The following is a 24,815-nucleotide window of genomic DNA, read 5'->3' on the forward strand; positions in this document are numbered from 1 at the left end:
GGCTTCACCATCTCTTTTAAGTCACCTGCACTGTCCTGTCATGTCTGAGCTCCTCCTTTCATTTCCCCAGACGATAGCTGCTCAGGCATCTTGTTGTCACCCCTTCTCCTCTCCCAAACTACCCAGCAGGTGACAACGGTGAAACTTCACTGGAAACTTTCTGTAGTCTCCTGTGGTAGGTTTCACAGCAATGCAGAAGGCCAACAGATTTATGGACCATCAACCTGGTAAGAGGTTTGATGTCTCACACCTTTCTTTTTTTAAATGGTATTTGTTAAACACTATGTGCTACGCAGTGTACTAAGTACTGGAGTAAATACTAATACTAATAATAATTATGGCACTTAAGTGCTTACTATGTGCCAAGCACTGTTCTAACCACTGGGGTAGATACAAGATAATCACGTTGGGCTCACACTCTGGTTGGACACAGTCCCCCACCCCATATGGAGATCACTGTCTTGATCCCCATTTTACAGGTTACAGGCACAGAGAAGTTAAGTGACTTGCCCAAGGCCACACAGCAGATAAGTGGCCATTATTAGAAGCTGGATCCTACTAACTCCCAGGTCCGTTCTCCTTCCACTAGGCCAATTTGCTTCTCACCATCTCTATACTCTGTCTTGCAATAGTCCAAAGGTCCTGCTGCCTTTTCCTTCTGCTTTCTGCCTTTTTGTCTAGCTGTACATTGCTGGATCACAGAAATCGGTTCAGCTCTACAGTTTTGTTTTGCTGATATAAACAGGGGTTCTTTGTAGAGTTTCCCATATGGCGGCTGGTGCATGAATTCACTTTTCTTCAGACTTACTGTCAGTCCATTGCACTGTGCGGATTGTGGGAATCAATTCATAACCATCTCCATCTCTTCTGCATGTGTGCACCCCCAGAGCATAACAGTCCCTGAAATCGTCTCAAACATGCTTGATGATGCTTGTAGACTGTTGAACTGGAAGAGTCTCCCTTAGAATCAGAGGCATATCTGAACTCCGTGCTTGAAATACAACATGGTCTGTCAGCTGGCACAGAGAAAAGGGTGAAACGCACCAAACCAACAATTCAGCCCTGCATCTCATGAAAGGTGCCAGTATAACTCCTCGTTATCATCAATCACAAGTACTGAGTGCCTACTCTGTGCACAGTACTGTACTAAGCACTTGGGAGAGTATCTCAACAAATATCCCACTATGGGAGGTCCATTATAGGGCTCAACTGCTCCATGACCATTTTGGCCAGAATTTTCACAAAAATCCAATGAATGTCTACTGTGTGCAGAGCACTATACTTCTTGTTGGGAGACAACAAATGAAAAAATGGCATCTGCACTTGAAGCCTTCACAAGCTAAAGGGAAGACGGGTAGGCAAAGTGTATACATACAGTAGAAGCACGAGGATAAGACTAGATCAACTGATAATACAAAAAGACATGGAACAATAAATCACATAAAAACAATTAATGCTATTTGAGTGCTTCCTGTGTGCAGAGCCCTGTACCTTTAAGCCCTTGAGAGAGCACAATACAATAGAGTTGGTAGGCACGCTCCTTGCCCACAATAAGCCTCTATCCCTAGAGACATTTAATTAGTTATAGATAAGTACAATAATCTATAGATGTGTACAAAGGAAGTTCTTGGTCTTATGACAAAATTGGATCCTTCATCCTAAGTGGGGAATACTGAAGGTGGGAACCGATCTTCTCCTGAGAATGCTATTACAAATGAGGCACTAGCTCCTTAACCAAAGTTGGATGTCCCATTTTTACCAAAATTATCATGAATTGTACACTCACTTCCAAGTGGTAGTAATAATAATGATAACAGTAATAATAATAATCATGTTGGTATTTGTTAAGCCCTTACTAGGTGCCAAGCACTGTTCTAAGCACTGGAGTAGATACAAGGTAATCAAGTTGTCTCACATGGGGATCACAGTCTTAATCCCCATTTTACAGAAGAGGTCACTGAGGCACAGAGAAGTTAAGTGACTTGCCCAAAGTTACACAGCTTACAAGTGGCAGAGCTGGGATTAGAACCCACGACCTCTGGCTCCCAAACCTGGGATCTTTCCACTGAGCCACGCTGCTTCTCTGAGTACTATAGCTGAGTATAAGTACTGTAGCTATGTGATTGTTTTTACATTGACACAGAGAGGTTCCATGACAGGGTGGCCAAGTTTTACTTTATCAGAAATCAAATGGACGGGCCAGCTCTCCCTGGTGACCCCACCAGGCAATCAGGGAATTCCCTTTCTTCCCACCCCCCAGTTTCCCCTGCTCCACTCATTCATTTTATTCATTCAATTATATTTATGGATCATTTACTGTGTGCAAAGCACCGTATTAAGCACTTGGGAGAGTACAATATAACAATAAACAGACACACTCCTTGCCACAGTGAGCTTACAGTCTAGAGGGAAAGACAGACATTAGTATAAATAAATGAATTACAGATATGTATATAAGTACTGTGGGGCTGAGGGGGCAATAATAATAATGATAATTATGGCATTTATTAAGTGCTTACTATGTGCCATGAACTGCATTAAGCGCTGGGGTGGATACAAGCAAATCGGGTTGGACACAGTTTCTGTCCCACGTTGGGGCTCACAGTCTCAATCCCCATTTTTCCAGATGAGGTCACTGAGGCCCAGAGAATAATAATAATAATCATGATGTTTTTTGTTAAGTTCTTGATATGTGCCAGGCATTGTACTAAGCACTGGAAGTGAGAAGTGACTTGCCCAAGGTCACACAGCAAACAAGTGGTGAAGCCAGGCCTGGGCTCTAGCCACTAGACCACACTGCTTCTCAAAATACTGAAAAGGGTAATGAATAAAAGGAACAAGTCTGGGTGATGCAAAGGGGAGTGGGAAAACAGGAAAGGAGGGCTGAGGGAAGGCCTCTTGGAGGAGATGTGCCTTAAATAAGGCTTTGAAGGGGAGTGGGAGAGTAACTGTCTGTTGGGTATGAGGAAGGAGGGTGTTCCAGGCCAGAGGCAGGATGTAGGAGGTGAGATAGACAAGATCAAGGTACAGTGAGGAGGTTAGCATTAGAGGAGCGAAATGTGTGGACTGGGTTGTATTATGAGAGTAGCGAGGTGACATAGGAGGGGTCAAGGTGATTGAGTGTTTTAAAACTGATGGAGAGGAGTTTTTGTTTGCCGTTCATTCCTTCTTTCAATCGTATTTATTGAGCACTTACTGTCTGCAGAGCACTATACTAAGCACTTGGGAAAATACAATACAACAATAAACAGCCACACTACCTGCCCACAAGCTTATAGGCTAGAGTAGGGGAGACAGGCATCGATACAGATAAATAAAATTACAGATATGTACATGAGTGCTGTGGGACTGAGACGGGGGGAAGAGCAAAAGGAGCAAGGGGGCGATGCAGAAGGGAGTTGGAGATGAGGAAAAGTGGGGCTTAGTCTGGCAGGAGGAGATGGGCCTTCAATAAGGCTTTGAACTGGGGGAGACTAATTGTCTGTTGGATTTGAGCGGGGAGGGCACTCCAGGCCGGAGTCAGGATGTGGGCAAGGGGTCGGTGGTGACACAGGGGAGATCGAGACACAGAGAAGGTTAGCACTAGAGGAGCCAAGTGGGTGGGCTGTGTTGTAAAAGGAAGGAGAGAAGTGAGGTGAGGTAGGAAGGGGCAAGGTGATGGAGTGTTTTAAAGCCAATGATGAGGAGTTTCTGTTTGATGTGCAGGTGGATGGTCAACACTGGAGTTTATTGAGGAGCGAGGTGACAAGTCCAGAACGTTTTTGTGGAAAAATGAACCGGGTGGCAGAGTTAAGTATGGACTGGAGAGGGAAGAGGCAGGAGGCTGAGAGGTCAGCAAGGAGGCTGATGCAATTGCCAGGTGGGATAGGATGAGAGACTGTATTAACGTGGCAGCAGTTTGGATGGAGGAAGAGACAAGAGGCAGGGAGGTCAGCAAGGAGGCTTATACGGTAATCAAGACGGGATAGAATAAATGTTTAGATTAACGTTTGGATGGAGAGGAAAGGGCAGATGAGGGGATAGAGGAGTAAGGGAGTTGGGTTCAGCAGAGAGGGTGGTGTTGCTCTGCACACAGTAAGCGCTCAATAAATACGAATGAATGAATGAGAGCATCAATTTGGTCATCCAGCGAAGGCAGTTTGGGTATAGAGGCTAAATAGGGTTGAGAAAATTGGATAGGGTCAAAAGATCGGAGGTCTCTGAGGGGTAACAGTCCAGATTTATGGGGAGGAGGTGTGTGGGAGAGAGGTAGGTGAGGAGACTGTGGTCAGATAAACACACCCCCCTGTGCTCTTTAATCTTTCTTCCCACCACAGCTTCCCCACGATCCCTACGCAACCCACACAACAACCATCCACACCCCTCAGAGCCAGTACCATAAAAGAAGACACGTGTTGCAAAGTCAAAACCCCCCAATGTGTTGTAAAGCTGAAAGAGGGTGTAAATTTAGAAACTTCAGAGAAAAACTGACAATAGTTGAACCTGTTGCTTCCACTGGGCCACAATCCCCAACCTACACAATAAATGGACATTTCCCCATGACGCTGTTTCGCAGGCAGCTGCCCAGACATTGGGTGCAGCCAAGAGAAATAATCCAGATTGCTTCAATGCCAACAACTTGGAGGTAAAAAGCTTGCTTGCTGCAAAACATCTACTGCACCTCTAAAAGTACTCAAGATTCCCAAGAATTTGAAAGTTCATCGAAATTTAATTAAGGGGAACGTGCATGACCAGTAGAAGCAGAAAAGCAGAAGCAGATGTAACTATGCAGAATGTCACAAAACTCAAGAAATTCTATGTATCATTAGAGACGTTATATGGCCCAGCATATGCCACTGTGGCACTTCTAAAGAGACTCCAGGATCCTCCCATACCAGAAAGGAATCCCAAAGAGGCACAAGAATATTTCAATGTCCGTTTCAATTGGCTTTCTTCTATGGAAGATGATATCAAAATCCTTCCTACGAGTAAAGACTTGATTTCCATCCCAACTACTGAAGAAAGCCACGATGAAAAGCAATGCACACGGACCAGCTGGCACACTGGCTGAGATTTATAAACCTAGAGCAGACACCTCACTTAAGGACTTATACAAGCTCTTCCTCAACATACGGACCATTGACAAAAGGCCTCAGGACCTCATTGATGCCCACCATTATTGCTGTTCTCAAGAAGAGAAGGTCAAAGTTCAGATTATGGCAATGATTGAGATATCTCTTTACTCTTCGCTGCTCTCAAGATCCTAAGCACAGTACTCCTAGATCAGCTACTAAAGAATATCAACCAGTCAGCTACTCAGTATTGTTGACCAAGTGCTCTGGGAATCAAAGTGTGGCTTCTGAAAAGTGTGGCCCAGCAGATTGATTCATTCAATATTTATTAAGCACTTACTGTGTGTAGAGTACTTTACTAAGTGCTTGGGAAAGTACAATGCAGCAATAAAGAGAGACAGTCCCTGCCCACAAGGAGCTCACAGTCTAGAGGGGGGTAGTCAGACATGAATACAAATACAAGAAATCAACACATATAACGTCTGCTGTGTTTCAGATAAAGGAAAAGTGCAGGGAACACCACGAAGACTTCTACTTGGTATTCACAGATCTTATCAAAGCATTGGATGCCACCTGGACCCTGGAAGACTGGTCACCCTGAAAAGTTTGAGGTTCTTAAACTACTTCATGCCAGCATGGGCTGGTCAGGTAAGAGTCGAGAAGCTCCGTCTGAGCCGTTCCCCACTGTCAGTGGAGTGAATCAGGGATGTGTGGTGGGCCTGGTCCTGTTCAATTCGTTCTTTGTAGCCATCATCATCATCAATCGTATTTATTGAGCACTTACTGTGTGCAGAGCACTGTACTAAGCGCTTGGGAAGTACAAGTTGGCAACATATAGCCACACTGAAAGATGTACTAGAGATCTGAACGCAGGTGTTGGCATATGCTTCCACACCTCTAGGAAATTCTTTCAACTCAACAGACTTTGAGCAGCATCCCAGTCATTCAAGAGAAGCAGCGTGGCCTAGTGGAAAGTGCATGTTCTTTCTATCTGTTCTCCACCTTACTTGGGCTGTGAGCCCCCTGTGAAACAGGAACTGTGTCCAAACTAATTAATAATAATAATAATAATGGCATTTGTTAAGCTCTTACTATGTGCAAAGCACCGTTCTGAGCACTGGGATACACGGTGATCAGGTTGTCCCATGTGGGGCTCAGAGTCTTAATCCCCATTTTACAGATGAGGTAACTGAGGCACAGAGAAGTTAAGTGACTTCCCCAAAGTCACACAGCTGACAAGCAGCGGAGCTGGGATTCGAACCCATGGCCTCTGACTCCCATGCTCGTGCTCTTTCCGCTGAGCCATGCTCTTGTACCTATCTCAGAATCTAGTACAATGCTCGGCACATAGTAAGTGCTTATAACCACAATTAGCATTATTATTAAGAAATGCTGTGTGCAGATGACCATGCCTAGAAGCACACACCTAAGAAGACATGCCAACAATTGTAAACCGTCTCCCAAAACTAGCCAGGCATTATGGGTGGAAGAAAAGTCTAAAGAAAACCGAGATGACCCCTCCACCGGCACCAAGGAAGCTTACACACAACCAAAAATTCATATGGCCAACATGCTCCCTCACAACTCTGTTAGCTAGGTTCCACAGTGATCAATGATGCAACAACAGACAAGGAAGTAGAAACCAAATCAAGGCCAGCACATCCTTGGGGAGATTGTCCAAGTGTGACGTCAGCCTGGTAATATGTTCCAGATCAAACTGAAGGTCTACAGAACTGTAATCTTGTCCAATCTTCTCTCCAGAGCTAGATGCCACCCAAAGGCCACAATCTGGCTCCTTGAACAATATCATCACAATTTATTCACAGGCCACACAACATCAAATGGCAAGAGAGGATCGCAAACAATGAAGGCCCAGAAAGAAGTCAGTCTTCTAGCCCTGAAGCGATGCTCGCTTTTAACACAGCTGTGTAGGAGACAAGTGAGGAGGATGGACACCAATCTATCAATCCGTATTTATTGAGTGTTTACTGTGTGCAGAGCATTGTTCTAGGAATTTAGGAAAGTACAGTACCACAGAGTTGGTAGACATGACTCCTGCCCGCAAAGAGCATGTAGTGTTCAGCGGGAGACAGATATTAAAACAGATTAAGGAGAGGGAAAATAGTAGCGCTGAACCACTGACCTTGGAAGACCAATAATTCTGATCTTTTGACAATTCATAACAGCTCCCTCCAAACAGTTCAGCTGAAATTACTTCATTAGTTCACTAGACTTCCATGAATTCTCAATTCATTGAAATTATTTTGGGCTTTTAATGGAGAAAATAAAGACATGCTGATTTAATAACCAAATTCTTGGTTCTCAAGCAATTACTGTTCACAATATATTGGAATTCCTATTTTCCTGGTGAACCAACGGGTCTTTGCAACACCTTTCTCTGAAGAAGCATAGTAGTTGGGTGAGTACTATTACTGATTTGCTAAACGGGTATGTAGTGAGACAGAGGAGAGGCAAAGAAAGAAGAGAAGACTCACTGACACATCAGACTCAACCCCAAGTCTCTCGATTTTTCCACTTTGGCCCAAATCCCCCTCTCTGGGCACGCAACCTAAAATCCGACAGCCCAACAGCAATGCTACATTTCTACATCCACCAAGTGCTCCATTATTCCCTGCTTACCCACAGAGAGCTGTTGAGTCATTAAGGGTGTGCTTATAGAAGCATTTGTGTGTGCAAAGTTTTTTTGTTTAAAAAAAAAAAAGATTCCACCCCAGATGGTGATGTCAGCTTCAAAAACTGTTTAAGGTGTGCTGGCTCCGCCTAAAGCAGCCTCTGGCAAAAAATACAGGCCGAAGCTTGCTTAGCACATCCGCTCTAAAGAGTCGGGTGACTCCCACGGAGAGAAGTCACTCCAAGGATATTTCCAATAGGCTTTCCCTGGAACACTGATACCCACCAAGTAGGGGCAGAAGTATGCCAGTGCAGGGGATACGGCTTCCAACACAACAACATGCTTAACTGAGAGGGCCAGGTGGGGAGGAGAAAAGAGCATTCAAAAATGTACACTGCCTGCCCTCCCTGCTGCTGATCAACTGCTACGTTTTTGTGAAAACTCACATCTCTAAAGGAGTTCATCCCTGACTCCTCTTCAGACTGGCAGAGAAAGTACACCTATAAGAGTGTCCTGTGAATCCTGCCACCTTCCCCTGCCGCATGATCAACTGCTACATTTTCTTAAGCAAACGTGGCTGAGCGGAAAGAGCCCCGCCCTGGGAGGCAGAGGACCTGGGTTCTAATTCCGCTGCACTGCTGGTGTACTGTCTGACCTTGGCCAAGCCACTTTACTTCTCTGGGCCTCAGTTTCTTCATCTGTCCCTGCCCCTCCTACTTACACTATGAGCCCCTTGAGGGACAGACACTGTGTCTGATCTGATTATTTTGAATCTACCTCAGTGCTTGGTGTAGTCCTTGGCACATAGCAAGCACTTAATCATAATAATAATTATGATAGCTCATCAAGGGCTTCCTGAAATGGTAGGTCAGCAAGACTAACATTCTTGAAAGAACAGATTGGACCAGTGCTACTGCTTTGGCAAATAGCCATCGGTTAATGTGCAGAACCTAGATTCAGTTAATATGCAGTACAATAAACTGAGCGCACCAGTATTTCTGCCTTAACTTGTATAGGGTTGCCTCCTCCTTCCCCATCACCCCCCCACCCCCGCCAGCACCCCTCAGCAGCTTCCATTTCCCCTCTGATGAACAGATAGCCTAATAGGTGTCAGTGAGTCGGTCAGTCATATTTATTGAGCACCTACTATGTGCAGAGTACTGCACTAAGAGCTTGGGAGAGTACAGTGTAACAATATAATGGACACATTCCCTGCCCATAACAAGCTTACAGTCTAGAGGGGGAGGTGGAAGGATTCCCTGGGTCAAAGTAGGCAAAACATCCAAACCCACTCTTATAGGTGTCCTTTCTCTGACAGTCTGAAGAGGAGTCAGGGATGACCTCCTTTAGAGATGTGGGTTTTCACAGTAAAAAAGTGTTCTTGCCTCCTGCCAAGTTTTCCAGTTTAAATGTTCTTTTTTAATCACGCAACAGAAGACAAAGGGGAATATCTGTTCTTTCCAATAATCCACCCGAATAGTTACGGCACTTATTTCTTTTCTACCAGTACAACACATTACATTAGATGGTGATAAAGCAAAAGGAACAAGTGGCTACACTAATGTAGAAATGTAAAAACTCTTCCATTATATGGAAAGCTCTCTGAGAGCTTTTAGTGTACTCTCTCAAGATCTGAACACAGTGGGCACTCAATTGCCACTTACACTGTTTTGGGTTTTTTTTGGTTTTTTATGGTATTTGTTAAGCACTTACTATGCCAGGCACTGTACTAAGCACTGGGGTAGATAAAAGATAATCAGGTTGGACTTGGCCCTTGTCCCCAATCTTAATCCCCATTTTCCAGATGAGGTAACTGAGGTTCAGAGAAATTAAGTGACTTGCCCAAAGTCAAACAACAGGATTAGAACCCAAGTCCTCTAACTCCCAGGCCCCTGTTCTATCCAGGAGGCCACAATTGCTTCATAATGCACTAGCCTAAATCTGGAGGATTTGAGGACCCCAAAGATCCAAGTAGTGATTTAAGCATGAGCACTCCTCTTATTTCAGCCCAGAAATTCAAAGTTCTCAGGGAGATGCTCCATTCCCCTGAACTCACTCTTCCTAAGCTTTTTCAGCACTAGATGACCAGTGGCTCACAATGGGAAGACCTGACTTCAGTTCCTCTCCTAATACACTTCCGAAAACCACCTACAGACTTGTTTCTATCACCCATGGTGTGACCTCTCCAGATGGAAGGCTGAAAGACAGACAGTGCAGTTAAATTTAGTTGGTTGGGGAAAGTTAATCCTACTTTACAAATCTGAAATGCCTTACGTTACTGAACAGAACACAAACTCATTCATTCATTCACTCAGTCGTATGTATTAAGCGCTTTCTGTGTGCAGAGCACTGTGCTAAGCACTTGGAAAGTACAATTCAGCAATTAAATTTAGTTGGTTGGGTAAAGTTAATCCTACTTTACAAATCTGAAATGCCTTAAGTTAATGAACGGAACACAAATTCATTCATTCACTCAACCATATTTATTGAGCGCTTACTGTGTGCACAGCACTGTACTAAGCACTTGGAAAGTACAATTCAGCAACAAATGAAATGGAAACATGCAGATGCAGAAGATCAGAACGCTGAGTGTAATATATTTCAGAATGCTCTCATTTGTATGCTACGAAAAGCCTGAGATCTTTACAGGAAAATATGCTGCGGAATCCAAAGTACTATTAGCACCATAACTCTCCCAACACCTCCTAAAACTTCACAAATAGGAAAGAGAGCTGTTACCAGAGAGACAGAATATGACAGAGGCCATACTACCCTATGTCTCACAAGCATTTTCCCCACCTCTTTGCCTAACTGGGCAAATAGCATAAAGAAAAGTTTCATAGAAAGTATCTTTGCAGAAAAGTAACTGGAACTGCTTTAACTAAAATAACTGACTTCCCTTCCCCAGCTTCCCCACTACGTGCTCATGTGTCATGAAATAAAATTGCTCAAAGAAAAACCAATCAGGACAAGCCAACATTTCAGGGCTTTACCTTTCCCTTCAGCTTCAGTCACCCACTCCAGAAGCCTGACTAAAGTCCTGTGTTTGCTTCATAATCCCTCTTCCATAGAAGTGTGGGTTTTTCACGGGCCATAAGGATATGATGAAATGATAAGATGAAATGATAAGATGAAATGATAAGATGAAAAATCTGCCTTAGTAAGAGCCTAGGTCAAACCCCAATGTGTGCTTTTTGCAAGTGTCATTTTTCAGAGAATACTACTTTCTCAAAGATAAGGATATAAAATGAAACGCTGTTACATAGGAAATTATCCCCATTTCATAATAGGATGTACTTTTGTCCCTCTCCTGTTCCTTGACTTCTTGGAATTGTCACTTTCCTCCTCTCCTTTTTGTGTCTCTGAACTCTTCCGTGACCTGTATTTCTTGCCCTTTATGTCAGTATTAACGTCTACCCCTCCCCCAGACTGTAAGCTCATTATGAACAGGGAATGTGTCTACCAACTCTGTTGTACTGTACTCTCCCAAGCCCTTAGTACAGTGCTCTGCACAAAGTGCTCAATAAAGACCATTGATTGTTCCTACACACCTGTTCTCTCTCTTTCTATCTCTATCGCTCCCTCCCAACAATTCCCCACATGCCACTGCTCATCCTTCTTTACCTCCACCATTTACTGTTCTTTTCTCTCCCTTTTGCTAGAAGCCCTTTGTCCCTTTCATAATGCCTTACAACCTGCTCTCCCCTCTCATTCCCTCTCCCCTCTTCCCTCTCCCTGATGACTAGTGGATCTTTTGCATCGCCCTGGGTTCTAGCCCTCAGCTCCACCACATACCTGTTGGGTGACCTTGTGCAAATCACTTTACCTCTCTATGCCTCACTTTCCTCATCTGTAAAATGGTGATTCAATTCCTGTTCTTCTCTCTCCTACTTAGGCTGGGAGCCCCATGTGGGATGGGGACTCTATCTGAACTGGATTAACTTTACCCCAGTGCTTAGAATGGTGCTTGCCACATAATGAGTGCTTGGCAGATACCACAATTTTTCAAATTATTATATTAATTTGTCTGTCACTGCTCAGTGTACTATGTGCCTTTCTTGGGTGTTTTTGCATTTTCTTCTGTGCCCACACACATGTACACTCACTCTCTCTCTCCGCTTGCACTGTTCATCTAACTGCCATGGACAACTTGATCATCCTCCCCACTTTGGGCACTTGGACAATAGTGCAATGCGAGGGGAGAAAGAAGGGGTTACTTTGGGGGAACCAGAGTAGCCCAGTATGTGTATAGCTATGCCCCAACCCCCGCCACTTCCCTTGCCAGCAGGAAGCCAAGGTTCTCTGTCAGAAACTCATAGCTGCTGATCCAGTTTACCTTTTTATATTCAGATAGGAACACTGTCAAGTCTAACAATAGCAGCTAAAAGCCTTGATATTTTAGTTGAAAGGATGCTTCCCTCTCTCCCTCCCTTTCCCTTTCATTGGCATAAATTGTAAAAAGAACTGTTTCAGGCTCACTCCAGAAATGGGTTCTGGGTCAATGTCAATCATATTTATTGAGCGCTTACTGTGTGCAGAGTACAATGTAACATTTTAACAGAGTTGGTAGACACATTCCCTGTCCACAACGAGTTTACAGTCTAAAGGGGAGTGCCATTCCAAGAAATATGTCCTGGTTTCTCTGGAAAACTCGTGAACGGAAACTAGGTCTACCGTGAAACTGATCTAATTGAGTCACCCAAAGAGCAATGCCTTCCAGAGTCATGGGACGAAAATCCTTCCATGACACGTAATTAAGGCGACAGACTAGGCAATAAAACCTGGAGGAAGAGGCCCAAAAGGGGTCCAGGTGTTGAAGATGAGGTAGAGAGCCATAATGAAGTAAATCTGACTGACTCGGCACCAGCCGTTTCCCAAACAGAGGAGGGCCTGGTGAGGCTGTGGTGAGGCTGTGTAGCGCCGAGGCCGGAGCATTGGAAACTGATGTTTGAAGGTGTCAGTGCCACTCTGGCCAGCTAGAAAAATGGAGTGTGCAGGTCTCCACCACCTCCCTGGCTTTTCTCCTCAACTTCTTCTTTCCCACCTGTTCGGGGATTTTTCGTGATGCCGATTAACAAGACTATGTGGTGCTCTGGAGTAGTAGGACGTGGGACCAGGAAGAAGGGCAAGGGAGCCCTCGGGGAACTTGTGGGATGACAATTACTGCAGTTCAGTCAATTACCATGAAATTTTGCTACCCACTAAAAGCCCAGACTCAGTATCTCAGAAACCCACATCCTTCCCCCTTGAACATCAATCAAACGCTTTTCCCTGAACTCCTTCACAGCTTAATTCCTCCCAACACCCACACTTCGGAGTACATATCTGGTGACCGGTGAAGATCCCCTTAAGCTTTCCATTGGTGAAATCTCGGCCTTTATTCTTTTGGTAGACTACCCCACTTCCTCAGATGGAAGAGCTCATCGATCAACACTATGTATTGAGCACCCACTACTGCACTGAGTGTTTGGGAGAGAACAATTGAGTTAGTACACCCGATCCATGCCCACAAGGAGCTGCCAATCTAGCGGGAGATACAAGTAATTTACAAGTGGGAGGTGTGGGGAAGAAAATCAAGTATATAGACGGGTGCTTAAGCAATGGACAAGTACTGGTATGAAGTGCTTACTGTGTGCAGAGCACTGAGATAAGTTCTGGAAAAGAGTATAGCGGTGGGAATTAGATACGGGCCCTGTCTGTGGAGGGACTAGCAATCTAGGAATACAGGTGTGGGGCTGGGGGAAGGATTGGAGACAGACACATCGGCAGCAATGAAACACTCAAACAGCATAAGGGACCACGATAAATACACGAAGAAAGACAAAAGTCAGTAGGAAGCTGTGGCTAGAGCACAAGCAGAAATGAACAAGAAAGTCACAAGTGGTTGTGGGCACCACAACCCACGGTTAGGAGAAGGAGTGCCGAGGAAGCAATATAAACTGGGGAGAAGATGAATGAAATCAGGGAAGGCCTCTTGGAGGAGATGTGACTTTTTAAGAAGGGCTTTGAGGATGGCAAAAGCTGAGGTCTGGCATCTTCAAAAGTGAAGAGAGCTCCAGGCAGGAAAAATGGTATGAACACAGTGGACTGGAGGTAAGGTGGACAAAAAGAAAGCCCTGAAAAAAGGTTAGCTTGAGGAGAACGAAGCGTGAGAGCTGGGATGTAGTGACAGAAAAGTGTGGGTCAATAGGATGAAGAAAGCTGATCGAGTACCTTAAAAACGAATGATCGGGAGTTTCTGCTTGCTGCGGAGGGAAATGGGTGACAACTGAAGAATTCCGAGGAGGGCAGAGATGTGTACAGAATGGCATTTTAGAAAAATGATCCAGGCAGCAGAGTGAAGTACGGGACGAAGAGGGGTGAAAGTGGAAGCACAGAGACCAGTGAGGTGGCTGGAGGCAGTAGGCAAGCCAGCATCAGCATAAGACAAGTGACAGGACCAACCAGCATGGTGGCCATTTGGATGGGGAGGAAAGGACAAAATGTGGAAATGATATGGAAGGAAAAATCAGCAGGAGTTAGTGACAGCGTTAATATAGGAGTTGGAAGAGAGGGAGGAGTCCAGGATAATGCCAAGGTCTAGGCTCCAGAAAAGGAAAGGATTATGGTGATGTCAACTTGTCAACTGTGATGAGAAGGTTCTTGCCGTGGTGGATGTTCTGCCAAGAAAAGATGTCCTGGAGGCAAGAAGAAATGCGTGATTGCAGAAGAGGTGTGAGGGAGGAGCTCACAAGGTAGCTATCTGCATAGTTATTTATTAGTTAGATAAAGCCGTGGAACTAGATGAGCTCTGGGGAGTGAGCGAGTGAATGTCGGAAGAGTCAGAAGGTCAGGGGACCAGAATGGAGCCTTGAGGGTCACCCACAGTTAGGGGATGAGAAGCAGTGGAAAAGCCAATGAAAGAGACTGAAAAGGAGTGATGAGAAAGCCAAGAGGAGAGCTAGAAGAGAACCGTGACAGGAAAACCAAGAGTACCGTCAGTGATTTATTCTGATATTTCATCACCTCCATCTTATCAGATGCATGTTTTCCCTTCTGCTCCCCCTACGCTGCAGTTTTTCATAGCATATCCTACACCCTGCACAGTGTAAGCTCCTTGTAGGAGGGGGTTGTATCTTTGGCTTCTCTTGCACTTTTCCAAGCACTAAGTACAGTGTGTTGTGCTCCGTAGGTGCTCAAGAAATACCCTTACTTACTTCTGGGGGCGGGAGGGACACAAACAAGGGAGAGAAAGAAGGAAGAGTCTTTTTAAAATGGGCCTGTTTTTTCCAAAGCCTATAAAAAGTGCTTGAGGTATGGAGTTGTAGTTTGCCAACTTGTAAATGATTCCATAGGCTACAATTTCTGGGCTTTGAACCAAAAGGCCGAGGTGAATACTCTTCTCCCCAACTAATGACATACTGTGGCTAGGTGGGGAACTGTAATTTAATGTTTCTCGAGCACTAGAAATTCCCACCTCAAAGAGAACCCCAGAGTCTACCACTAGCTTTCCCTTCCCCTAGCCCATAGTGCTTGGAGAGTTGGTTAGTAATGGAGGAAGGCAGAAGATTATTTTGAGTAATGCAGCAAACGGCACCAATCTGATAATGGATCATATTTTAGTAAAGTAGAAATGGCTTAGTGCAATATTTTCAAAAGGGCCAACATTTCTCCACCGAGGGAATACGGTGGAGAAACGTTCCACTCCGCCGCAAACCCCCCCCAAAAAAACAGGATTATGCAAATTTTTCACTCACGACCCTGCAGTCCTTCCATCGCAACATTTCCAAGTAAGGCTATCTTACACATAAGCAGGCTAGCTTGCCCAACTTCCTGAGTTTGCCTAAAGGCATAATTATGAGCAATGAAATGCACTCTCCACTCCCCTGAACCATACCTGATGAAACAGTGAGCCTTGTCAATTCTCCAGGAAACCAAAGGACCAAGTTAGGGCTGAAACCAAATGAACTGCAGAAGGCAGATAATGCACATGACTTAAAGAATGTTCATTTCCAATATAACGAGAAAAAGGGGAGTGGTATAGACCAGTGAGAAGAATTAGGACAGCCTATTAACTTGGAAAAATAAGTAATGTTGGGTTAAATCCCTCGCTCGTGCCATGAAATATGATGGAGTTCTCTTCCAAGCGGTGGTCGAGTTCCACTCTTAAAAATATCGTCTTGGAATATTTGAGCACATTCTCGTCCGAGTGGATTCTCGGGCCCCTTTTGATGATTGTCCCAAGTTTTCTTTCCACCCAACTCTTCCAATAAAATCCGAGCCAAATAAATGAATTCTTATGAATTACACATTCAGCCTCTCCCCCGGCTTAGAAAGTATGCAGAGAGAGGTCTCGTTTTCTACGTCAGTGAGCCTTTAGCTTTCAAGCAAACTGGATTTATAACTCCAGTGAACACAGTCTCAAAATTCCTCACGTACTGTAAAAGTCATACGCACGAACAACGGTATGAAAACCTAACTGGCATACGGCTTTCCATAAAAACCACTGTGAAATGCCAGCTGGCCTACCAACTCCTCCCGCAACTGAGTCAAAGTGGGGCTGGGTTCCTATTGTTCCGGTGAGGTTGCTGTTGACCCAAGTCGATCTTCTAACGAAGCCACTCTATTGGTCTTCAGGTTTAAAAAAAAAAAATAGGGGGAAAAACACTCTCAGAGGGCACCCAATGAAAACAAACATGCAGTTTATAAAGATTGGGATGGTAATGGGAGCAAAAACTAACATGTCAGGTAAGCCACGCCCCTGCCCAGGCTGGAAACCACATCTGAAAGCTCAACCCTCTTTGGCTTTATGGTTAAATCAGAGTCACCCAGAGCCAAGAATGACCTCACCTCTGGAAGGATTTGAAACAATATGCAGCCAGTTACCTTGGCCTATTTCACTAGGCGTGAATGGGGCTTCCTGCGTGTCTCTACTCGTTACCCACCACCAACCTCCCCCCAACCCCCCGGCTTTTTTTAAAAAAGGTGATTTTATACCTTTCAAAAAAGAATAGCTATTCTAAAACAAGTGATTCTTACGGGAGGGGTCAAGCTGGGGGAGTCAGAAAGGGGGCAACAAGGGCGGTTGGTGGAGGGGGGGCCGACAACAGCAGAGGAAGGAACAAAATTAGAAAAAGTCCTACAAAGAAAAGCTTTCAGTCGAACCTATTTGAATTCTGATGGCCGGTTTTTTAGAAAACTCTAGTTTCCTGCAGTCTGCAACCTCTGGGAACAAGCGTCATTAGTACACCCCTAAAAAAGACCAGCTCAAGTTAACAGTAAACTCTGCCCCATTCCAGTTTTTCAGCCTGATTCACACTGGTGGTTTTTAAGCAAACCACTCAATGGAGGCTACATTTTTATGGCTCCAAATTGTACACTGAGCCCATGAGCATTTAAAGTGTGTGAAACCACACCTCACCTCTGCTAGCATAGCACTCTACCCAGTTAGCTGGATGAAAAAGGTGGGTAGGGGAAAGCAAGGGAAATGCTCTCTCCTCTAAGTGACGTGCTTGAAAACCATAAAGAAGGAAGCCTTCAGCAAACTAAAAAATAATAGATAAAAACAGAGGAAAGAGAACTACAGGCGTCTAGATTCCTAGTTTGTCATCCTCAGAAGTCCTCATCCTTAGGATTAAAGAAAGACCATTAATTACTCAGTCTGAGGCGCTAATCTAGACCTACTTGTTAATGTCTGAATGGCAATATGGGAAGCTGGTCAGCTCTTTTGTCGCCAAAGTAAGGACACAATTCCACAATGCCCATACACAATGTGAAGAGAAATGGTTCCAATCTCAGATTAGTACCACAGAGCAGAAATGGCTTTATTACTCTGACATTGAAACTCCTATTACTTAGGCAACCCCAGTGCCACATTTCCATTACCATCCCTTTATTTGTACCCCCCTGTAACCAATCAATGGTATTTATTTAGTGCTTACCGAGTGCAGGGCACTGTAGTAAGTACAAGATAACCGAGTTGGTAGAGGAGTTTACTTTAGATGCTCCCCCCACCAAAAAAAGGGACAGCCCCTTCCGTTCCTCCTTTCCAATTGCAAAAACAGTCACAATTTCTGTTAAACCAAAAGAAGTTTGAAAAAATATGTCAGAATTCTCCTCCAGACCAACCATTCTCATTAATGCCTCTGGGATGAGGCATCTGAATGTTTGCCCTTCATTTGCCCCAGAAGTACAGCGCCAAATCACTTAACTGCTCAGGGTCTCAGTTTCCTCACCTGCAAAATAGGGATTCAATACCTGTTCAACCTCTTACTTAGACGTGAGCCCCGTAAGCGACAGGGACAGGGTCGGACCTGCGTACCTTATCTAACCCAGTGCTTAGGCACAATGCTTGGCACACTAACAAACTCCACAAATATTGTTATTGCTAAACATCATATTTTCCACTTTACTCCCCAAGCCTTTACTGGTCCAGAAATTGAGGTCTTTTGATCCATCCTCACCTGATTTTGGGGGAGGAGAGTGGGGAGGGAGGGCTGTTTGCCTATGGTGCTTACTATAGCAAGACACAGAAACATTAAGAGACTCAAGAACCTCTGGACGGAGGAAGAGAAGCACATCCCGAAGTCAGACCAAGTAAAACAAACCAGGTATCCTATTCATCTGCTTCAAACAGAGTGACTATACCAAGTAATATCATGGTATCCCTTCCAGCTCAAGACTCTGTGATTTCTAATAATAGGAGTATTTGGTAGTAAGAGTATTTGTTAAGCACTTAATACGTGCCAAGCACTGGGATGGATACAAGGTAATCAGGTCGGACACAGTCCCTGTCCCACATGGGGCTCACAGTCTTAATCTCCATTTTAGAGATAAGGTAACTGGGGCACAGAGAAGTTAAGTGACTTGCCCAAGATCACACAGCAGACATGTGGCGGAGCCAGCAGCAGAACTCACATCCTCTGACTTCAAGGCCCAAGCTCTTTCCATTACACCGCTTCTCTACAAAGTAGCTCTAGAATCAGGGTCTCTCAGGGTCTCCTCAGATTTTCTTTACACCATCCAGCCCCAACCCCTGAAAACACAAACACACACACACGCACTTTTTGCTGGTCCCAGTTCACTCACTACTGTTATGTGTCAGGGAGAGATAAACCCAGCTGCCAATAATTATAACAGCATGGGGCTACTCCCCGCAGCCAGAGCCCAGAACTTTCATGGCTCTCCCACCCCCCTGGAATGAACTCAGGTTAACAAGGAGCCCAGGGCAGGACTCCAAGCTTAGGTGTGAGACACCCCCCGCCCCCCCCGGAACCAAAAGCAGGCCCAGAAGGTGCTGCCAGGTCAGGTTGCGAGGTTAGTCAAAACCAACACTGGCTCCAAATCCGGAAGGCTGTTTTCAAGATAAATAACACAGGGTGCTTCAGGTTTTGGACCACAAAAGGAGAAGGCAGGCAAGGACTGAGGCCACCAGTTAAGGAGGGCTCCTGCCATCTAAGTTTCACGGACATCAGTTTCCCCCTCCTGCCATGAATTAACCAGATAACAGCCTCCCACTTTCTACTCACCACCCTCTACCAATTTCACCTTTCAATGGCTGCAAATTAAGCCAGGCCTTTGTGCCTTGAGTTGTACACAATCTGTTTCCAGTTGAAATAACTTCGCACTAGCGATCTTCCAGGAATTCCCACCTCGGAGAAAAACAATAAACTCCTTCGGTGGCAGATCTGTCCTTCCTCTGCCATTCTGGACTTTCCTATTTCCTAAGGCTTTCCCTCATCTTCTCCCCTTCTGGTGACCTCATCGCCACACACGGCACCATCACTCCAAACAGGTGGAAAGGGAGGAGGAGGACAGTACCAAATGAAAACAATGACTTCTAAATGTGCTGAAATTTAGGAAGACAGTCCTAACCTGTACCCTCCCACAGGCCGAACCAGCTCAAACTGGGCTGTCATACAGGGCTTGATTCTTGAGCCAATTTCTGAAATCAGTCACGGCAGTTCCAACGGGTGGATCTGTCCAGTGGTCGTTCCACAGACTGCCCACTAGCAAGGTGGGATTGTTGCTAAACGATAGCATTTGCCTCTTCTGAAGGATCCTTCTCCTTCTCTTTTAGACTGCGAGCCCACTGTTGGGTAGGGACTGTCTCTATATGTTGCCAACTTGTACTTCCCAAGCACTTAGTGCTCTGCACACAGTAAGCGCTCAATAAATACAATTGATGGATTGATTCTCCCTTCTCCGGGATCCCTCGAAGCCTGGGCTCCAGTCAGAAAATTCTCTCTTGCAGAGCCAATGTTAGGGCTGACACCTGGTGGCTGGAACCACTGAGAAATTGCCCAGATCCCAGTTGTGATTAAAGGCCCTTCATTTAATGAAAGGATTCAAAAGTCAAAGAACAAAGCCAACACACATTATTAAAATATACAGCCTAGCTCATAAAAAGCAAATCTGAATTTTGATGATGTAATAGTGAAAGTATTTGGGAAGACCCATCCCCTTCAGCTTCCAACTTATCTGGCTCAGAGGGCAAGGGCTCGTTGGGTTGCTAAGAAGCGATGACAGAAAATGAAAGAAAATAGCAGGCCGGTAAAGAACTCCAAAACAAATTCAAATTTTTTTCTTTCTTAATCCAGTAGGGCAAGTTCAAAACACAAGAGCTGGAGTTCAGTTGGAGCTTGTTTAAGCTTGTGTTGAAGTTCTAGAGACTCGGAAGTTTACAACACGGGCTTAAAAGAAACAGCAAAGATCCTCTTCCCCTACCCCTGAGGTTTATTTGTACAGGGTTGGGGTTTTTGTTTTGGTTATATTTGTGGTTGTTGTTGTTGTGTGTGTGTGTGTGTTAATTTGCTACCAACCCATTTCAAAGATAAGGCTACCGCTGGGGGAAAAGGTCGAGAAGGAATGTTGGGGAGATGGTGCCAAAGGCTGAGCTGTGGGTGAGTTTAGGGTACACCCCTCTTTTCCTGGCTGGGTGTGAACACCCGGAATGATGAAGATTCTGAGATAGGGTCAAAGGCTCCTTCGCTTGAGTGAAAAGAGGGGTTCGGGACTAACTGGGGGCACACCCTCCAGGCTCGTAGACGCAAATGAAGCGTCCCAACACGCGGAGAAACGTCTGATGCCACCGGGTGCCAGCCTGGGCCTCCACTAGCCACCGCTCCAAACGGCCGGCGACGTTTAGACTGGGAGCCCACCGTTGGGTGGGGGCTGCAAGCGCTTAGTACAGTGCTCTGCACACAGTAAGCGCTCAATAAATACGATTGATGATGATGATGACTGTCTATATGTTGCCAACTTGTACTTCCCAAGCGCTCAGTACAGTGCTCTGCACACAGTAAGCGCTCAATAAATATGATTGATGATGATGATGACTGTCTATATGTTGCCAACTTGTACTTCCCAAGCGCTTAGTACAGTGCTCTACACACAGTAAGCCCCTCAATAAATACGGTTGATTGATAGATTGACGAGTAACTCCGAGTGGCCCGTCTAAGGGGGTGGGGGGCCCGAGCCCCCCGGATCCCGCCAGCCCCCTGGACCAGCACAAAGGGGAGGCCAAGCTCCGGCCTCCGGGGGAACGGGAGGAAGGGGAGGAGGAGGAGGAGGAAGAAGAGGGGCCGGGGTCCTCCGGGGGATGAGAAGGAAGGGCAGGAGTCCCCCGGATATTTATTTATTTTACTTGTCCATATCTATTCTATTTATTTTATTTTGTTAGTATGTTTGGTTTTGTTCTCTGCCTCCCCCTTTTAGACTGTGAGCCCACTGTTGGGTAGGGACCGTCTCTCTATGTTGCCAATCTGTACTTTCCAAGCGCTTAGTCCAGTGCTCTGCACATAGTAAGCGCTCAAGAAATACGATTGATGATGATGATGAAGGAGAAGGAGCCGGCATCTCCCAAGGGAAAAGGAGGAGGGAGAGGAGGAGGGGCAGGGGTCCCCCGGGGGAGGGGTCTTCATTCATTCATCCATTCGCTCAATTATATTTATTGAGCGCTTACTGTGTGCGGAGCACTGCACTAAGCGCTTGGAAAGTACAATTTGGCAATGGATGGAGACAGTGGGGTCCCCCGGGGGAAGAGGAGGAGAGGATGGGGGGGAGAGGGCGGTCCAACCCAGCGGCTGCTTTCAATTAGGAGCCGCCCGGCCCGGCCCGGCCCGGCCCGGCCCCGGGGCAGCTCCTCCCAGCCCCCCGGGGGTCCGGCCGTCCGGAGGCCCGGCGCTCAGAACAGTGCTTCGCACATAGTAAGCGCTTAACAAGTGCCATCATTATTATCATTAGTGCTGTTAGGATGCTGCTGATGCCCGGCCGGGCCCCTCCACGTGCAGGCCCCACCGCCGCGGCCCGCTCGCCCCGCTCACCGCCGCCCAGCAGGGCCCGACGCCCAGGGCCGCCAGCGCCAGCACCCACAGTGCCAAGGCCGTCATGCTGCCCGCCGACACGGCCCGAGACCACCGGGACGGGACGAGACGGTCCGGTCCGGTCCGGTCCGAGCCGAGCCGAGCCGACCAGCGGGGCACGGCTCCGGCTCCGGGTGGGGGGGCCCGCTCCTCCTGCCGGCCCTCCTTCCTCCTCTGTCTGTCTGTCTGTCTGCCTGCCCCTCGGTCGGTGGGTCGGTGGGTCGGGCGGCCGGCGGTCCGGCTGGCGAGCTGTGTCCCGTGGGCCAGGAGAAATGCCAGTCCCGCGCCCTTCAGCCCCCGCCCCGGCCCGGCCCGGCCCGGCCCCGCCCCCGCGCTCCGGGCCCGCCCAGGGCCGCTCCTCTGCTCGCCGTCGCCTTCCCAACGGAGCCTCAGTCTCCCCCCGGCTCCCTCCACCGTTCGGCAGGTCTCCCCCCCCCCCCTCCCCTCTCTCTCTCTCACCCCTCTCTCTCTCCCCTCTCTCTCCCTCTCTCCCTCTCCCCCCTCTCTCTCCCCCCCCCTCTCACTCACTCTCTCTCTCCCCTCCCCCTCTCCCCCCTCGTCCCCCCCTGTCCCCTCTCTCTCTTCCCCTCCTCTCTCTCTCCCCCCTCTCTCTCCCCTCCTCTCTCTCTCTCTTTCCCCCTCTCCCCTCTCTCTCTCCCCTCTCTCTCTCCCCCCTCTCTCTCTCCCCTCTCTCTCTCCCCCCTCTCCCCTCTCTCTCTCTCTCCCCCCTCCCCCTCTCTCTCTCCCCTCTCTCTCTCTCCCCTCTCTCTCTCTCTCTCCCCCCTCTCTCCCCTCTCCCCCCCTCTCTCTCTCCCCCCCTCTCTCTCTCTCTCCCCCCCCTCTCTCTCCCCTCTCTCTCTCTCCCGTCTCTCTCTCCCCTCTCTCTCTCTCCCGTCTCTCTCTCCCCCCCTCTCTCTCTCCCCCCCTCTCTCTCCCCCTCTCTCCCCCCTCTCTCTCTCCCCCCTCTCTCTCTCCCCCCCTCTCTCTCTCCCCCCTCTCTCTCTCCCCTCTCTCTCTCTCCCCTCTCTCTCTCTCCCCCCCTCTCCCCTCTCTCTCTCTCTCTCTCCCCTCTCTCCCTCTCCCCCCCTCTCTCCCCTCTCTCTCTCTCTCTCTCTCTCTCCCCCTCTCCCCTCTCTCTCTCTCTCTCCCCTCTCTCTCCCCTCTCAGGCTCCTTCGGGACCCCGAGCTCTCCCAGACGCCACCAATCAATCAATCAATCAATCGTATTTATTGATCGCTTACTGCGTGCAGAGCACTGTACTAAGCGCTTGGGAAGTACAAGTTGGCAACATAGAGAGACAGTCATCATCATCATCAATCGTATTTATTGAGCGCTTACTGCGTGCAGAGCACTGTACTAAGCGCTTGGGAAGTACAAGTTGGCAACATAGAGAGACAGTCATCATCATCATCAGTCGTATTTATTGAGCGCTTACTGCGTGCAGAGCACTGTGCTAAGCGCTTGGGAAGTACAAGTTGGCAAAATATAGAGACAGTCATCATCATCAATTGTATTTATTGAGCGCTTACTGTGTGCAGAGCACTGTACCTAAGCGCTTGGGAAGTACAAGTTGGCAACATATATAGTCCCTACCCAACAGTGGGCTCACAGTCTAAAAGGGGGAGGCAGAGAACAAAACCAAACATACTAACAAAATAAAATAGAATAGATATGGACAAGTAAAATAAATAAATAAATAGAGTAATAAATATGTACAAACATATACAGGTATATATACATCATCATCATCATCATCAAAAGTATTTATTGAGCGCTTACTGTGTGCAGAGCACTGTGCTAAGTGCTTGGGAAGTACAAGTTGGCAACATAGAGAGATGGTCCCTACCCAACAGTGGGCTCACAGTCTAAAAGGGAGAGGCAGAGAACAAAACCAAACATACTAATAAAATAAATAGAATAGATATGTACAAGTAAAATAAATAAATAAATAGAGTAATAAATATGTACAAACATATATACAGGTATATATACATCATCATCATCAATCGTATTTATTGAGCGCTTACTGTGTGCAGAGCACTGGACTAAGTGCTTGGGAAGTACAAGTTGGCAACGTACAGAGACGGTCCCTACCCAACAGTGGGCTCACAGTCTAAAAGGCGCCCGCGGGCTGTGCGTGTGAGGGGCGGGTGGGAGGGAGGGAAGCCTTCCTCTTAAAGATTTCTCCACCTAAAGAAAAAATGCCACCTGGTAGTATTAGGGAAGAAAAAGTCGAGACAAAGAGCAAGGGCGTGAGGAACCCCGCATTCCTGGAGACTTGACTGTGAGCCTGCTGTTGGGTAGGGACCGTCTCTGTATGTTGCCAACTTGGACTTCCCGAGCACTTAGTACAGTGCTCTGCACGCAGTAAGCGCTCAATAAATATGATTGATTGATTGGTACAGTGCTCTGCACGCAGTAAGCGCTCAATAAATACGATTGAACGAATGAATGAACTTGCGGGGTGTGGGGGCTCTCTCCACATGCGCCCTCCTCAACCGGCTTGCTAGGCCTGTCCCTACGCTTGCCCCTCACCTATGGTGCTGGGGGCACCCCCGGCACACGCCAACGAGCAGCCTCCTTTCTAAATTGCCATCATTACCAGTCTCCTCAATAAACCCCATCACATTGCCCCCTTTCTAAATTGTCATTACTACCAATCTTCTCAATAAATCCCAAGTTTGGGGACACCAGCCTCTCTTTCTTCCCCCTCAGTGGTTGAATGTAACTACCACTTTCAGTGTTTTCTGATGCAAAACTGATGGAATGAGCCGATGGGGATGGAAAGT

At 46.8% G+C, this 24,815-nt stretch overlaps 1 protein-coding gene across 1 annotated transcript in view; it reads right to left on the bottom strand.

The window, feature by feature from the left end:
• SDC1 (syndecan 1) overlaps nucleotides 1-22,287 on the bottom strand; it is a 60,196-nt gene extending 37,909 nt beyond the window's left edge. The window contains exon 1 of the mRNA XM_038751436.1: nucleotides 21,987-22,287. Coding sequence (XP_038607364.1) covers nucleotides 21,987-22,052 — 66 coding nt within the window. The 5' untranslated portion in view covers nucleotides 22,053-22,287. The remainder of the gene's footprint in view (nucleotides 1-21,986) is intronic.
• Nucleotides 22,288-24,815: the final 2,528 nt, after the last annotated feature.

Source organism: Tachyglossus aculeatus, chromosome 9 (assembly GCF_015852505.1).
Source record: "Tachyglossus aculeatus isolate mTacAcu1 chromosome 9, mTacAcu1.pri, whole genome shotgun sequence".
NCBI classification, from domain to species: Eukaryota; Metazoa; Chordata; class Mammalia; order Monotremata; family Tachyglossidae; genus Tachyglossus; species Tachyglossus aculeatus.